Source organism: Hypomesus nipponensis, chromosome 6 (genome assembly GCF_054491055.1).
Source record: "Hypomesus nipponensis isolate SF chromosome 6, ASM5449105v1, whole genome shotgun sequence".
Taxonomy (NCBI): Eukaryota; Metazoa; Chordata; class Actinopteri; order Osmeriformes; family Osmeridae; genus Hypomesus; species Hypomesus nipponensis.
The window spans coordinates 13932958-13950411 of NC_140366.1; the positions used below are offsets into that span (position 1 = coordinate 13932958).

The window sequence follows — 17454 nt, forward strand, 5'->3', positions numbered from 1 at the left end:
GTATCTATTCATTTTCCCTATTGGGATAGGATTCCTTTTCTATTTGCCCAGAGAAAGACAATCTTTTTAAGGATCTAGAAAACACATGACATTGTATATTATAGCGTTGAGCTTTTATTCCTGACATAACTTCCAAGACTGAGATTAAGCTTTTCAAAAGCGATTACACAACAGTGTGCCTGTCATGTGACATAAGCGAGGAGGACAGAATGTTATTACACATAGTAGCCGCCATCTGAATAAGGGGCCCATTCAAGGTTAATTGGTACCTCGTCTGAGGGTAGCAATGTGAATGATCCTCTTGACAAATCAAAATTATTTATTACATGGATGTAATTGAGCTGGATAATTTGACTCACAGGGGTGAGTGGAAATCATTCTCTTCTTTCTCTACCTCGCCGAGTATCTGTAACCAGAGGAGGAGGACTGAATGGGCACCGCCAAACCCTACTGAATACGTTTAGAAGAAGAGCTTTTTTTTTCTCCTGTGGTGTTGAATTTGATTACCAAAGGGCTGGGCTGTCATCCACAACCTCTAACTCTACAAATGACATATCTAGTTTTGTGTTGAGTTGTTGCATGCCTTGTGCCAAGCACTGTAGCTTTCGCAGTGGGTACATTCACATGTCATTTGGATACTACTATGGCCAGCCTCATCAAAAGTGAATCGGGGCAAATGTCTACACTCAAGTCAGCCATTCTTGGACTCATATGACATGTACGAGTGCAAAAGCATTTTCCATTCAGCGAGAGTTGTCTATGTCAACATTTTGTATGTGTTGATGAAATCCACCTGGCCTTGTCACCTCTCTGCTTCTTTCTGTGGTTCAGTGCTAGCGAGCTAGAGCAGAGAGGAGCCCTGGCCCTGAAATCAACTTGGTTTCATCTCCCAGGGAGCAGCCATATGGAAACTGGGAAACCTTGTGATAGGCAGCACTGGTACCACTGATACACACACACACACACGTAAGCATATGGACACACATACATGTACACACACCCACACACACACAAACATGCGCTGAGTGTCATGGGGAGAGAGCATGGGGCCAAACGTCACACACACACAGGTGTGCAAGTGCTCAGACACACGCGCAATCATAATAAGACTTTATTTACACAGCATATGTCATACAAGAATTTCAGCTCAAAGTGCTTTACATTAAATCAAAAAAACTATATTATAATTAATAAAAGTAGCAGTCTTTGTGGTAATCCAGCACACACTTACCCACACACATACTTCAAAGAGACTTGGAGGCTAAGCACCAAAAACACACACACATGCAGACACATAAACAAATTCACACAGACACTTCCCTCGAGGAAGCTGATGTTGTGAATATTGTGAATTTGTGTGTGAGCTCTTGAGCCTTAACAGGTGTTAACCACTAGAAAACATTCTGTTGTGTGATTCCTCAAATGAAAAAGATTCTTACATCCTCATCAGTTCATAGGATCTGTGTTATAGTTGCTATCCAAGAGAGAGACATCAGTCGGCATCACAGTCGGTATTGTCTTTCCTGTACAATGCATTTCTACTGTAACTGTCAACCATTGTCTGCCTTTCCATCATATTCAAAAGCCCATCTTCAGATGAGAATTGCAGTGCAGTTTTGTGTCTGTTTCAGCACCGTTTGTTCATCTATGAGGTGTCTGGTCTGCATCCAAAAGGGGATTAGCCGTTTGACTCTGACAGACAGCTGTGCGTAGGTTTACCGCTGCTGTGTCCAGAGGAGATGTGGTGCTCTCTGTTGAAACTGGGAGAGAGTGGTACTGGGCCTGCATTGGGAGGAAGAGTGCTAATCCCTCCATGTTTCTGCCAGCAGCAGGGCTCCTACCAGCGGAGGAGGAGCGAGTGGGAGAGCGAGAGGGATAAACACTTGCAGCGGTGGCAAAGGCATTCAGACGTAACAAAGCCCAAACCCACCCGTTCTCTGTTTCATGTGGGCTCACACTAACTTAGCGTTCACACACACATTCCGACTGACATACACGCATGCACTTTGGCTATCGTCCTGGATGAGACCTAGGAGGCCGGCTGGAATGAGAATCGGCTAGCTACTTTGATCGCAGAAGTTTCATCCATGTGGCCTTCCTCCTGGGCACATGCAGAACTGTGCAGGTCGAGCAGAGGAGAGAGCCCACACATGCCAGTGGCAGCTGTCACCATGAGTAAGAAGACATGCTGAGGATAATTGTTGATAATTGCTGTGGGAGGCATTCTTTTCAGGTTTCTAGCTGTGACCACACAACCACACAGCGCTGCTGTGTGTTCAGGGGGCTCGGTGTTAGAGAGACACCTGGAGAACATAAACACGGATTTAGCTCTCTCCGTAAGCCGGAAACACTCTGACAGGACAGCCTCCACTGCTGTTGGATGGATTTCGCGGAGGGGATTGTGTTTCGTAGGGTAGCTGTTATTGGGCAGACATGATCAGGTTATTCAAAGAACATTGGCTAGTTCCATCCATGTGAGCATTGTCATAAAAGATTTGTGACGTTTGCATTTTTAATTCCACATTATACAACAGGACTAACTTATTCATATAGCCCACCAAACTGTTTGTTATTGTGTATGAAACAAACTGACAGGACCCAGGTCCTGTCCTTTTAGAGGCGTTCTTGATGCACTTAAACAAGGAGTTGTTTGTTTGAGATGTTGTCCTGTCTACAATATGTAAGGTTGCTTCCTTGTATCAAATAGATTGCCCCAGAAATAGATATGGCTTTATTGGAACTCTTCTCCAGGGATTTCTACAGTATGGGTTAGGGTTAGCAACTAAGTAATAAAACACAGTCTTTACCTGAGAGACTCATTGTTTGGATATTGTCTTTTCTCCAGTGAGACCTCTGTTTCTGTCTTCTCATACTTGTCAGTCCCGACTCAATCACATGCCTCTTATCCAGTCCAGCACGTTGTAACCCTCCATGTTCTCCTCCCTATGCACTGCACCCTCCAATCTGACTCACAGTACACTTTTCATTGTCATTTTGAAAGGACAACGGAAGGAAATGTGAGCGTCCTCGTCCAGATGGGACTTCCGGGTCTAGCCCAGCCCCGTGGCCACAGACAGTTCAGCAGCCAGGCATTTCATTATTCCAATGAGTTATGTGACAGTAGAGGGCCCCACATACTCATAAAGACACTTTATAGCTGGCCATTGTTTACTGTAAGCCCATCGTTCTAGATAATTTATACCTCTTTTAGTTTCGGTCTTTCTCTCCTGATTTCCTGTGTGGAGGGGAGCGGTGTATGCGCTTGTAGGGGGAAGTTTGACTTTTTATTGCACTTGTATTGACTTGGCAGACTACAGTTAAGTCATATCCGATCCTATTAATATTTCATCCTGTTTTAATTGCTCTCATTACCTCGAGATTGCTCTGTGCTCTGTTGATAATTATTTTATGATATAATTAATCATTTTTTCCTGACTGCATGCAATGGCAATCCAGTACATACTAAAGTCCCCTTGAATGTCATGCGAAGTAATTCAACAAAATCCAGCTTACCAAACACCAGACACCCGAAAGTGGGCCAACACTGCTCAATTTGTTGTTAACAAAAGCAACAATCCCAATAGAGAGTTCCATTGATCTTCTCAAGGCAAATAACTTTTGTTGCTTCAAAAGTAATTTACAAACTGCTGTTTTATCTGTAGATGACCTTGTCTCACGTGTTGTGTCAGCACAGCCAGCCGACACCAGTACACAGTATCACTGGGAACATTGCTATGCCTATAGCTCAATCTCTAATCTACAATAAAAAGATTATGTAAGTCTTATTACAACGCTAAAAATAAATATTGCTTTTTCCTTTTGATTAGTTGAAAGGCTTGAGAGCACCGGATAAGATCTTCCTTTTATCATGTCTTATTCAAAAGACAGCCTTGTTGGACTAGGATGCTCCTGACTTACTGATTGTTCTGAACAGTTAAAAGCACTGTGTGCAACCAATTATTCCTAGTTTGATACCAGAACAGTGCAACCTTTTTTACTGACTCCATGCTGTATGCATGAGTAAATGAAACCCGTACCAGGAAATGCAACCCTAATCTTACCACACAGATGGAATGCCAAATCATAATATGATTTGAAATGATTCAGTGGTGAAATGTATTTCCTAAATGTACTTCATGCATTTGATCATTAATTTTTTCAATGTGTGGTACTGTACTGTAGTGTATGGTGGTTTGGTATGGGGGTTTTGTGGGAGTTTTTCCTTGTCGTGAGAGTTTAGGTTGGTCTAGTGTGACAAAGTGGGTGAGAACATGCCTGGACTCACCACGTGTCACGTTGGGGCCATGAGGTCTGGTGAGTCTTACCAGTTACATTTGTACATACGCTACTTGGTTTAGGTGGGAGTATTTGGTTTCACTTATTGTCAAACACAGTTACAATCTTTGTTTAGTAATGATACCTTTTTATTTATGTTGCAGGATAGACAGAACAAATGTTGTTTCATTTCTGCACACTCACAGTTCTTTGTTCAGATCCACCATTCAGGACTCCGGTTTGGGAGGGAGCCGCCCAGCACTTCCTGATTTTATGGTGGAGGTGATGTCAGAGATGACATCATGGGTTGAACCAAGTGGAGGGGGGTACTGTGTGTATTCATGTATGTGTCTGTTGCATCGGATGGCTGAGATCACCCGCATCTTGGTTTGGGCAGTCTGAAGAGGGCTAGGGGTAGGGGACTCCTATAAAGTCAGTGAAGGGTTGCTTAATGGGGGGAAGGTGGTGCTGCCATGACGAGGTAATTTTGTGTTGGTTAATTATGATTTGAACCTGCTAAATATTTTGTTTTTTTGCTTTTGTTTTGATGGTTCGAGGAGTGAAGAACCTCGTTATTAAATGCTCAATGCCTGCAAATCTCCTGAGTCCACCGAGTCTGCTTGCCTTCCACCTTTTCTGGACGTTTGAGCCACACTACCTCACATCTAGCCCTTTGAAACATTCCTTGTAGAAAGGGCTATACAAATTTGATTATATTTTAAAACAGTACAGTTTCAGTTTTTCTGTAAAACAGCTGGACATTTTCAAAAGTAGCAAGCAGATTAATTTTGATGCTTGAGAATGAGAAGATGTTATTTATCATTTATTTTAAAGGTTTATACCAGAGTCTGACCCTCAATCTGCCAGTTTGTCTGTACTTGTGTCCACTTCTTACTTTAGGATTGTTCAGCATTGTGGGTTTGAATCGGTGTGTATGTGTATGTAGGTGTGTTTGTGTTTGTACGTGTGTGTGTGTGTGTGCGTGTGCACGCGAGCGCCTGCAGGCTTTTGTGTGGAGGACGTGGGAAGCTGTCTGACACACACAGATAAGAGCAGTCGCACTCCAGGTCTCCCTCATAAAGAGATAGAAAGAAGGAGGAAGAGAGAGAAAGGGGGAGAGGATCTGCTTCTTAGAGGCGAGTGAGACCTAAGAAAGCACTAGGGAGTAGTATGTAGCATGAGGGAAAGAGATCAGAAAACTCACGATGGACAGCAACTAAAGAGTGCCGGACAGCCTCAGTTTGAAGTGCCCACCGTGTTAAGAGCTGCTATATTCAGATTGGGTATGGCTGAGTAGGAGGATGAAGAGAAGTGGTTGAAATGTGTGTTGAAGGTTTATATATATATATATATATATATATATATATATATATATATATATATATATATATATATATATATATATATATATATATATATATATATATATATATAACTAGGTTTGGATATAACATCCACCTGTGCTCACACCACAGGAGTAACTGGGATAGTCCTGACGAGTGACTCAGACCGCCCTATCAGGGAGAGAATCTGGCACTTTCTGATCAACTTGCATGCTCTTTCCCTCTGTCCCTCACTCTCTCTCTCTCTTTCACTCTCATTTTCACTCTGTCTCTATGTTTTCTTCTGTATCCCTGTCTCCTCTCTCTCTTTCTCTCTCTATCTGTCTCTGTGAGCTGTTTGGTGTACAAACAGCCGTGCTTATCTCCCTGGCCTCGGGTGGGCAGGGCCATCTTAAACTCTCCCTACCGGGAGCTTAGAGGCTTCCCCCAGAGAGATGCATTACTTGTTTGGTCTGCCATGATTGCAGGTGTGGATTTTTGCTTAATGCTCGTAATTTTATTACAGACTCATAAGAAGGTTCCTGAGGTGAGGGCATTAAGGGAGGAGACTACTGTGGAACTGAGCAGATGGACTGACCTCGACTGACCGCTCAGCCAAAGAGAGCAGAGGGGAGCAAGGGGGCAGGCTGGCTATCAGGTGCTTGGGTTAGGTCAGATGCTCCAGCAGATACACAGCACTTTATTATCTTATTACCCGGTACTATGTCCATACAGGTGTACTGAAAGGAACATGGTGATACTGGATATCTCCAATGATTCAGGGTGTGTGTGTGTGTGTGTGCACAGTATGTATGTGCGCAGACTGACAGTTCACACATCTTTAACAACTACGCCAGTAGAATCCAAAGTACATAGCTGCCTACATGACTGCTCAGGCATTTAGGCATTTGAGAAGACCTCTCTCCTCACTGCCTGTTATCAACCTGAGTATTCTCCTCTGGGAGCTTTGGCCATGAAGCTTGCTGATCTGTAGCAATGTGATCTATGGTGCTGGGAGAAGCGAGCCTGGTGCTGAATCACAGGCAGGCAGGGGAATTGATTCTTTTCTATAAAAAATGGAGCCAAATGCTAGCCAGTCCCCCAAGCTTTCCAGTGACTTTCTGTTGTTTACTGTGAAACATCCTCGATTTCTAGCTTTACAGCAGGTTAGGGTGATCACTTTTAGAAAGGGCATATTTTCTCTCTTGAAATGCCATGCTGTGTTTCTGGGCTGCTTAGTGGACATGCATCCTTTGACACATCACACCATTGAGGAACTTCAGTATGGCATTCGTCAATGAGGCTAATTATCCAGACAATAGAGAGGCAACTTAATGTGTCACCTCTACTTTTTGCAGTCATTTTTCATCGTTTGAAAGGAAGCCTCCGCCCTGGGCTCTCTGCTTAGAACTGGACTGGAGGTGGAGACGAGCCATAGAGGCAGAGGGAGGGAGGGAGGGAGGGAGGGAGGGAGGGAGGGAGGGAGGGAGGGAGGGAGGGAGGGAGGGAGGGAGGGAGGGAGGGAGGGAGGGAGGGAGGGAGGGAGGGAGGGAGGGAGGGAGGGAGGGAGGGAGGGAGGGAGGGAGGGAGGGAGGGAGGGAGGGAGGGAGGGAGGGAGGGAGGGAGGGAGGGAGGGAGGGAGGGAGGGAGGGAGGGAGGGAGAGCCCGACCTGTTTGTGAATGAGCTCTGGGCACTATTAACATGAGAGACAAGTCTGGGGAGAAGCTTCCAGAGTGTTTTCTTTCTCTTAGTTAGCTGAATAAGCTGATCTTTAGCCTGGGTGCCTGTTATGAAAACCCTCCTTGTCACTTTTGATAAATGAGATCGGTGTTGCTGGAGAAATCCACGCACCCATGCGGGAGGACTTAAAATGGCACTGCGGCAGAGAAGCCCAATAGAGTGGTAGAGCTGTACTGGGTGTGTTCTGGGATGAGATGGGGTGTCCTCGGAATGATGCTACATTTAACATGAGCCAAGTTACCCGCCGTGGACTGACTGCCCACTGTGTCCTATCTCAGTGCCTGACATATCGTGTACTCGTTGAGACCGCAGGGCCCCACCCACACAAGAACAAGTTGTTTTAGTAGTTTTCTTTTTTTTTCTTTGTTGTTTGTCCACCAAACAGTTGCTGTGAACTATCTCAATAAAGTCGCTGAAGTGCAGACTCCTCGTCATGTCTCAAACCTTCCGCCGTCATACAGGATGGAAGAAGTAATCTTCCGTTTTTCTGTCTAATAACCTACTTACACGGCTAAACTTCTCCTTCCCCCAGACTTACTTAGGAGCTTGGATCATTTCAGATTATACATCGACAACAGCAGACTACCATCTCAACATATGAGTATTGAAACAACAATAAAATATAGCAAAGAGGGACTTGTTTTGATAACTATCCAAGTACACATGGCAAGAAAATAAAAGTGTGTCACACATCTACCATATACTATCTTTAAACTGTTTTTCCAGTATATCTGTAGAGCGACATTGTAAGGTGAGCTGTTGACAACTGAGTCTGCAAAACCAATTACTGAACTTCAAATAGCTACAAGAAGATGATGTGAGGATAACCAGCTGGGCTGGAAACTGCATTAGCTGTGCATCTTAATTAGGGAGACAGTGAAAACCATGGAACCACAAGGGAGGGCTTTTTTGATTGGAAAGCTGAATTATTGTGCTTGTGTTGAACACTGTTGGTTACATGACACTCTACACTGACGGGATGTATTTAGCCCAGCAACCATAGCAGCAATCACACCTTGAAGGTGAGCCCACTTAAAAAATAACTCTCAAAAATAAGAGGAAAACACAAACTCATTCAGACCTCAAAAGCTTGTGCCTCTTCAATTGAGCTACACTTGACCTTCAGCACTCGCAAATTGTCCGTGGGAAAATACTGAGAGTGAATTGCTCATTTTACAGTAACCATCAAAGTTTTAATTCTAGCAGGCTTACCCTCTCGTCCTCGCCCATTTTCCCCTTCAGACCATTTCAAAATAAAAGAATAGAAACAACAGAATTCTTTACTTTTGAAAGCCTATCTTTACAAACGGTGGATTATTTTCTGCAACCTCGAACTCCGATTAGTGTATTGTTAAATTCTTTGTTAGCCGGAGCTGAGAGATACAGGAGCGGGATGTCTTCTTCCCAAGGAACCAACTATACAGCCTCGATAAAGCCGCATGTGCAGATATATGTGTGCGTTTGCTCCCGTTTTGCTTGAACATGTGTTTGTGGAAGTGTGTGCGTTGGAGCGCGAGCGTGCGTTTGTGTGTGCCTTGTCAGGTGCTATGATGAGTGTGTGCATCACGGCCCTGGGCTGATTACTGGTGTGCTGCAAATGAAAGACCCAGCAGCCGGCGGCCATGCTCGGCTTGTCAGGGGATCTCTCTGGTTTTCCTAACTCACTGACCCCAAATCAATTCTTCCTCCACACGATTCGTCCTTGGCTCTGACCGAGTGATTTAAGCGTTCCCTGCGGTCCGGAACATTGGCCCATGTTCTCCTGTGATGGAAGGATCCTATTTATATTTCCATAGCGCTGTGACGACTGTGTTATCTCCCTCCATGTCAATGAAGAGCTTCCTCTAAGGTCCAGCCAGTTACGCTTATCCGTCTCTTCAGCTTTCATATTGCCCTATTCACCAAGGCAACGATTGGTACCTCCATCATCTGGCACACAAAAGCCCCAGAGATGCTTTGTATTGCAGAGGGTATTCTGTCCAAGTCGATATAAATACAAATGGGAGTCGATGCAAAAAATGCTCTTTTCTTTATGGGCTTTGCCACTTTATATGGAAATCCCTGCAAGATGTATGTGTACGTATTTTGTGTGAGTTTTTGATGAGTGTTTTTTATGTTTGTGTATGTGTGTGTGTATATATACAGTATGTATTAGTTATATAAAAATGCAGTAGATAGCATTAAGTTTACTTTGCCTCCTGCCAAGTAGGCCTATTTGTTTATTAAGTAGGGTCTGTCTAACACTGTTGGAAATATACTTGGTGTGTGTGCGCTTGAGTGTTTTGTCCACTTTGTGTTTGTGTGTGGGTGTGCTTGTATGTGGTAGGGAAAGAGAGAGAGAGACAGAAAGAGAGACCAACGTTACTGTAAAAGGACAGAGGGGAAGATTAATGATGTGTGCCACAATGCTGGTGGAGACATGATGGAGTGGAGGAGAGGACAGTTTGTGTTCCATGTGGCTTCATAACTAGTTGTGTGGAATGGGTGGTCACACACGAGGGCCGCAGTTTGTCCCCTTTCATTTACCTTCTGAGGGATGCTCATTTACTCTTGGCTGTATGTTCTGTTCCTCCTAGACCTCTATCTGCTCTGTGGTCTGCAAGGTGTCTTAAAGGGCCTGAGTTATGACACTAATCACAGAACTACATTAAGATTACAGTATTATCTCCTGCTGAGTGGCCTATCTGCCCCTGAAAGGTGACCCATGTCACATGACTTCCTAGATAGGAAGAACTATGGTGTCTCTACAGGGACATTATTTACAAAATACATTACAGAGCAAAGCCTTAACAAGATGAAGAAGTCTCATTTAGGGATCATTTAAAAGAGGATGCTATTGTGGAATGCTTTACTAAGGAATGATATTAAATCCATATTAAAAACAGGTGCTTGTTGATATTCCACCAAGGGCTGTTATTATCCTCTCAAATTATTGTGTATTAGTGTGGTAAGCTTTTATGAGCGACTTAATCAGAAATTAGATTTCAATGCATAAGCACACAGGCGCGGAATACTTCAACTACACAGACGAAGGTACAGAGTTCTAATCCATGTGGATTTAGTGACAGCTGTGGGGTTGGATCAAAGTGTAGATCAATATACATCAAGATGACCAGAAGAGGTACAGGTACACTTGCACTTTTTGAGTTTCATGTTGTTTAATTGTAACTTGTTTAACTGCATGCTCTTATGGTTCTTCCATTTGGCACTTATTTGGTTTCCACAATGTATGCTTCATGTTTTGGCTGCTCGCAATGTTTGGGGCCATCTCGTTATGATCAGCGACCTATGCACTTTTGTAAAGCTTTCTCTTGGATAAAAGTGTCTGCTAAATGCATAAATGTAAATGTAGGAGACTGTTATCAAAAACTGGGCAAGATCCTTTGCAGCAGTATGCTTAGAATGAGCCTCACAAATAGTTGTTGGATTTGGGTTAAAATATACACTATAAAGAATTAAGCATGTTTTTCTCTTCTTTCTCCATCCTCTCTTCTTTCTCACTCTTACTCGATATCTCTCACTTTCTCTCTCTCTTTCTCATTCTCTTTCTCCCTGTCCACCCCTCCACAGGTTCCTTTGTGTGACTCTACCATGGACCACATCCTTTGTTGCCTGCTGGTCCTGGGAACCGCAGTGATGAGGGCCCATGCATGTCCCAAGTACTGTGTCTGCCAGAACCTGTCAGAGTCTCTAGGGACCCTGTGTCCCTCCAAAGGCCTTTTGTTCGTGCCTCCAGATATCGACCGTGGCACCGTGGAGCTCCGCCTGGGGGGAACTACATCATCCGAATCACCCAGCAGGACTTTGCCAACATGACGGACCTGGTGGATTTGACCTTGTCCCGAAACACCATCAGCTACATCCAACCCTTCTCCTTTGGAGACCTAGAGACACTGCGCTCGCTCCACCTGGACAACAACAGGCTAATGGAACTGGGCCCAGATGACCTGCGGGGTCTGGTCAACCTGCAGCACCTCATCCTCAACAACAACCAGCTGGGCCGCGTCTCTGACCGGACATTCGAGGATCTGGCCCCTTCCTTGGAGGACCTAGATCTGTCCTACAACAACCTGAGGTCCCTGCCCTGGGAATCGGTGCGCCAGATGGTCAACCTGCACCAGCTCAGTCTGGACCACAACCTGCTGGACTTCATCCCAGAGGGGACCTTCACTGACCTGGAAAGGTTGGCTCGCCTGGATCTCACCTCCAACCGTCTCCAGAAGTTACCCCCGGACCCCATCTTTGCCCGGGCCCAGGACTCAGTTCTCATGACCACTCCGTATGCCCCCCAGCTGTCCCTCAGCCTGGGGGGGAACCCCCTGCACTGCAACTGTGAGGTGCTGTGGCTGCGGAGACTGGAGCGAGATGATGACTTGGAGACCTGCGCTTCCCCTCCCAGCCTGAAGGGGCGCTACTTCTGGTATGTGAGGGAGGAGGAATTTGTGTGTGAGCCACCTCTCATCACCCAGCACACCCACAGGATGCTGGTTCTGGAGGGCCAGACAGCCAGCCTGAGGTGCGAGGCCATTGGAGATCCCATCCCCACCATCCACTGGATCTCCCCAGACGACCGGTTGCTTGGCAACTCTTCCCGTACGGAGGTGTATAAAAACGGAACCCTGAGCATCCTGATTACCACATCCAAGGACTATGGCACCTTCACCTGCATTGCCGCCAATGTCGCTGGGGAATCAACTGCTTCAGTGGAGGTGTCAATCATCCAGCTTCCCCACCTCAGCAATGGGACCGGCCAGCCCTCGCAGCCAAAGTCTCGCCTTTCGGACATCACCGGAACCACTAGGGTCAGCAAGCCTGCCAAGAGCCAGCCGGAGAGAGTTGTGTCCGTGGCTGAAGTGACGGCTGTGTCGGCCCTGGTCAGGTGGTCAGTAAGCAAATCCGCCCCCAAAGTAAAGATGTACCAGCTCCAGTACAACTGCTCCGATGACGAAGTCCTCATCTACAGGTAAATCTATAGGATAAGCTTCATGATGAAGAGAGAACCAAAGCTAAATATGTGATTTATAGAGGAAGGTAATACATGCTGAACGTCAGAGTGGCTCCTGAGGATTTGTTTGGTCTCCCCAGGCTTTCACTATGATGGATCGATTGCACCCAGATAGATAGATAGATACGGTAGATAGATGCTGTTTACGGAACACAAAACACAGCAACAATAACTCCAGCACCACGATCAAACGTCAGTGTTTCAGACGCACTCCTCTTTGATCGCAAAATGATAGCGTGTTGATCATTAGGGATCCATCCATCATCCAACACTTCTGTTGTCCGCCGAGTTGTTCAACAGCAAAACAACTCTCTATTATCCCTCTCCAATGCCTTTTCATCATCCAACGTGTCATTCACTAAGCACTGTGTTATGCTGTTCTCGATTATGCTTAGTGGCACGTAACATAGGGAATTCCTAAGCTGGAAAGGCGGGTATTCTGTCAGTCCACCAGCTTTTGATAGAACTCTGACTGTATTATACAGTATTGTAGGAAGCTCATAAAGAACAGGGCATTTGTCAGATCAGCAGAGCTCAAAAAAAGAGAACCCCAGTTGCATAATACAATTAAAAGCAGTAAAAACTTGTAAAATGGCTCATTATTTTAGTCTCAGTCTCTGATGATAACATTATACTGTAATGAGTGTGTTGTTTATAATGTTCCTCAAATTTGATATTGAATAATTGCTACTAATATCATCCTCATAGTTACACAGTGATAATGGCAAGAACAGCCTTATATAGTTTGTCACTCGCCAATAGAAAAGCAGTCTGCTGCCGATTTTGTACAAAGCACTGCCTGTCATCCCCCTGTCATCTCCTTTCATCCCCTGGCCCTGCAAAGCTGGATACCGCATGTTTATTAACTAAGGTTGTGTGCTATTTGGGAGAGTATACAGAACACAAAAAGGTTAAGTGCATTATCTGTATCCATCAGACTGCTATAGGAGCCTATGGGGCTGGGGTGGGGGGGTGAGGGTCGAGTGCTTTGCTTGGTTACAGTAATGGAAGTTACATGTCAGAGTCAGTCCTACATGTCAGAGTCAGTTATATTTCACTTGAGTTGCAATAAGGTCTCAGAGCAATCCTTTACCATGTAATGGTTCAAGTCGCATGTCATGTGATTGAATTCCCATGCATCTCTGTACTGGGGATGTGTTTCAGAAGTGATAGTAAGCTCCTGGGTCTACTATTACTGGCTGTAATCAGAGTGGAGCAGAGTAGCATATTCAAGGCTCTTAAAGTAAGCAGCAGCTTAGCATGCTCTGTTCATGAGAACATTAGATATTCTACATGTCTATGCTACCTTCAGTATGCTATGCTATCTGCAGTTTGGACATTGCTCTTTCAATTCTCAAGCTGTGGTATAGAATGGAAGAGCTGCTATTGTATATTAAAATGAGCTGTATTTAAATAAATAATTATATTAAATTAAATATTTGATGTAATTAGTTCATTTGAACAGCTAACAAGATTATAGTCAGCGTGGTTCAACACCATCAAGGATAACACGTAAAGGAAGCTCCCAAGCTAAATATGGACCTTGGTTATCCCAATTTTCTGTTTTAATGCATTCATCCATTATAGTTAATATAAGTTGATGTTTTATTGCAGTCAGGACACACTCCAGGGTGTGGACACAGACACAGATGAGCGTCACAGCCCATTTAATCCCCCAGTTACGCTGCAGCAGCTCCCAAGAAATGCCCTAGCAAGAAGCAGAGTGAGAGTGCATTAGGGATTTTGCTTATATAAGCATAATCAAATTTCCCAGCACCCTGATATTTAGGCGGGATCAATGGAGCAGGAGACTATTTGGCATGACCTTGTCTGTGTTTGTCCAGAGAAGGGCTGCCTTAAGAAATCAATGAGAAAGAATGAATTATGATCTAGAAACCAGAGTCCTCCACAGCTGGCGGAAAATGAGCCATTAAATAGTTTAATGATTGTCTAGAGAGGAAAAATACAGCCCAAAGTAATGATTTGTTTATTTGTTGTTGTCAGGATGTTTTTTTCAGACAAGAAAATTGTTGCTGACAAAGCTTTTAAACTTTAAGAGGAGCAGGCTTGTGGCTACTTCCTTTTCTTTCTTTCTTCTCACTCCTTCTATCTCTTTGCACTCTCACACGCTCTCCTTCTCCCTCCCTCCCTCCCTCCCTCCCTCCCTCCCTCCCTCCCTCCCTCCCTCCCTCCCTCCCTCCCTCCCTCCCTCCCTCCCTCCCTTCCCTCCCTCCCTCCCTCCCTCCCTCTCTCCCTCTCCCTCTCTCCCTCTCTCTCTCTCTCTTTCTCTCTCTCTCTCTCTCTCTCTCTCTCTGATTAATCTTATGGCCTCATGCCGTCACTGGAAAGTAGGCAAAGTGCTCTCCAAATTGCCTTTCATCGCCTGAGGGGAAGAAAAAAGTATCTGCTCATGATGAGCCCCACCAGACGTTTTGCTGGAGTCCCGTTTTATTTGAGTTGGACTGAATGAACCAAGATATGCAGAGGACCTGAAATCAATCAGAGACAGACACTGGCAGTGGCCAGCAGAGTGATCACCAAACTCTGGGATTTTTCTCCCAAAGACAGGCAAACAATTATGACTATGTACGTAATAGCTTACTTTGCTAGAGGACCCAATGAGCATGTTGTTCTTCAGTCAGAAAACATCCTCCACTCTAGTGTTAGTGTGCAGTTTGAGATATGCATGTCCAAACACAATTTGCAAAATAAAAATACAAAATCCATCCCAGTTTCTGCATGGCTTGTTTGTTGATATTATTCAACTGAAGTACATGACCAGAGAGGGTCTCTGTGCTCGATGTTAGGGAGTAATGGCCAGGTTGTTATCAGCTCAGAACCTGGAATCTGGACATGACCCATCATGTCTGCCGTTAGATCTGCTCTCAGCGGGACACAGCGTCCCAGTAAACGACCCATGAGATGACCCGATCCTTCTCTGCTTTATTGCCAAATGGGTATCGCCTGACAGACCAGAATATTGAAAATGGACACTTAGCCGTTACCTGAAGCGACAGGGTATCTGAGGCTTTTCAATTTTCCGTCTCCTTTCCCATCTTTCCTGGATTTTCAGGTTATTTATTTATCTCTGGTCTGTGGGTTCCGTATCAAATTGACCGTCTGTTCACTGCTGCAGGACAGATGGCTTAAAGAGATAAACCCAATTACGTCTGGCTGTCTGTTCAAGCACCAAACACAGAGTGACTTAGCACTGGATAGGAACTCCGATGGAATAAAAATGGAAATCCTCCTTCTTTTTAATGAAACATTGCAACATGAACCACGCTCACATAGGCAAAGGCCGTTTGTTTTGCTCCACCGTGTTGGTTAAAGTCATATTAATGTTATATATTTCAAATGTCTCTTTCTATTTGATTGTATAGCAGTCACACTGACACTGCCATTAAAGTGTCATAACGTTTTTAATTGAGAAATACTCAAATGCCTAAACTCCTCTTCCTCTTTCTCTCTGAAGGATGATCCCGGCTTCCAGCAAAGCCTTTCTGGTAACAAACCTAGTCTCAGGGACCCGCTACGACCTGTGTGTTCTGGCTGCATGGGATGACACGGCCACCACGCTGACTGCCACCAACGTGGTTGGCTGCACCGAGTTCTTCACCCAGGATGACTACCCCCAGTGCCAGTCCCTGCCCAGCCAGCTCCTGGGGGGAACCATGATCCTGGTGGTGGGGGGTATCATTGTAGCCACCCTGCTGGTCTTCATTGTCATCTTGATGGTTCGTTACAAGGCGGGGGACAGCGAGCCACCTCCAAGCAAGCTGACCAGTGTCAGCGACACACACTCCCAGACTAACGGGGGCCGGCTGGGGCAGAACGGAGTACCCCTGCCCTTGCCCAAACCCAAGGCCAAAGTGACACTACAGGACGAGGTGGTGGAGTTCAAGTGCGGCTCCCTCCAGAGCAGCCTCACCTCCTCCTCCTCGTCAGGCTCGCTAGCCGGGGACTCTTACAGCCCCAACACCACCCTGGCTAACATGTGGAGGTCAGCAGCCCCCTCCAACCCCAGGGCCAACCTGGACCACCTTCTGGGGGCCTTCACCTCTTTAGAGCTGCGGGCGACTCAGGGCAAGGACCTAGGGGCCTCCGGCAGCCCAGCCCTGGAGGCCAATCGACCCCCCACAGACAAGGAGCCCCTGCTGGGCCGGACAATGGACTCCCGGCTGAGCCGGCTCCTAATGCTGCCCCTGGACTCCAGGCCAAAGAGGAGCCAGTCTTTTGATATGGGGGATGCGACAAGTTCCTCAACTGCTGCCACGGCGCCAGTGAGTAGCTACCCACGCAGGATCAGCAGCATCTGGACTAAGAGGAGCCTGTCTGTCAATGGCATGCTGCTGCAGTGTGATGAGGAGGGAGACTGCGAAAGTAGCAAAGGGACCGTGGACAGTTCTGAGTGGGTCATGGAGAGTACTGTCTAGGAAACATGATGCTTTTGGCATCTTGTCAAACACTGCGCGGAAGACTGGCAGCAAGCCCCGTTCTCATAGACCCACTAGTGAAAGGAGAACTCCCTCCAGGTCCTGCATGAAAAGCATTCATGTTAATCCTATTGACCCTCCATTGTTGTGGCAAAAAAATTTTTTTGAAGCTCTATCACAGCCAGGTCAGTTTCTGGACCAACGGCCCTGTGGATGGGACAGACCTGTAAAGTGACACTGGTCTGTGTGTATTGATGAGTACTGTAAAGGTCATACTGAAGGAAGAAATATACAGACTGGAATAAACATTGAGGTCAGTGAGTTGTACCAAGGACTGACTTATTCTGAGACATTTTTAAGACCTTGTTAAAGAAGAGCTGTTGTTTCCTAATCACACGAACATCATGCATTTCACCATGTTTGGTGCAATAAACTCATTAAGTGAGACTGCTATTTAAAGTGAACCTTGAAAATGTATTGAATTTAAAGTTTTATATTTTTATTTTGCTGGTCAAACTCATGTTTCCCAGACCAGAACCACTCAAGAAGAAAGTCCTACTAAGTTTTGCATAAAAAAGTCTGGATCTATCCTTATCTCTGATATCCACATAACTTTTTAATCCATGTTGACTGATGAAATATATAGATATTTAGTGATGTTATGATTCATAAAGT

The 17454-nt window shown here is 45.3% G+C and overlaps 1 protein-coding gene across 1 annotated transcript; it reads left to right on the plus strand.

The window, feature by feature from the left end:
- Positions 1-10920: 10920 nt before the first annotated feature.
- LOC146287203 (leucine-rich repeat and fibronectin type-III domain-containing protein 2-like) lies at positions 10921-16864 on the plus strand. Its single transcript, XM_084700134.1, is given in 3 exon segments — positions 10921-11101; positions 11104-12301; positions 15819-16864. Coding segments are annotated over 3 exon segments (2331 nt in total). The 5' UTR covers positions 10921-10929; the 3' UTR covers positions 16780-16864.
- The last annotated feature ends 590 nt before the right edge of the window (positions 16865-17454 follow it).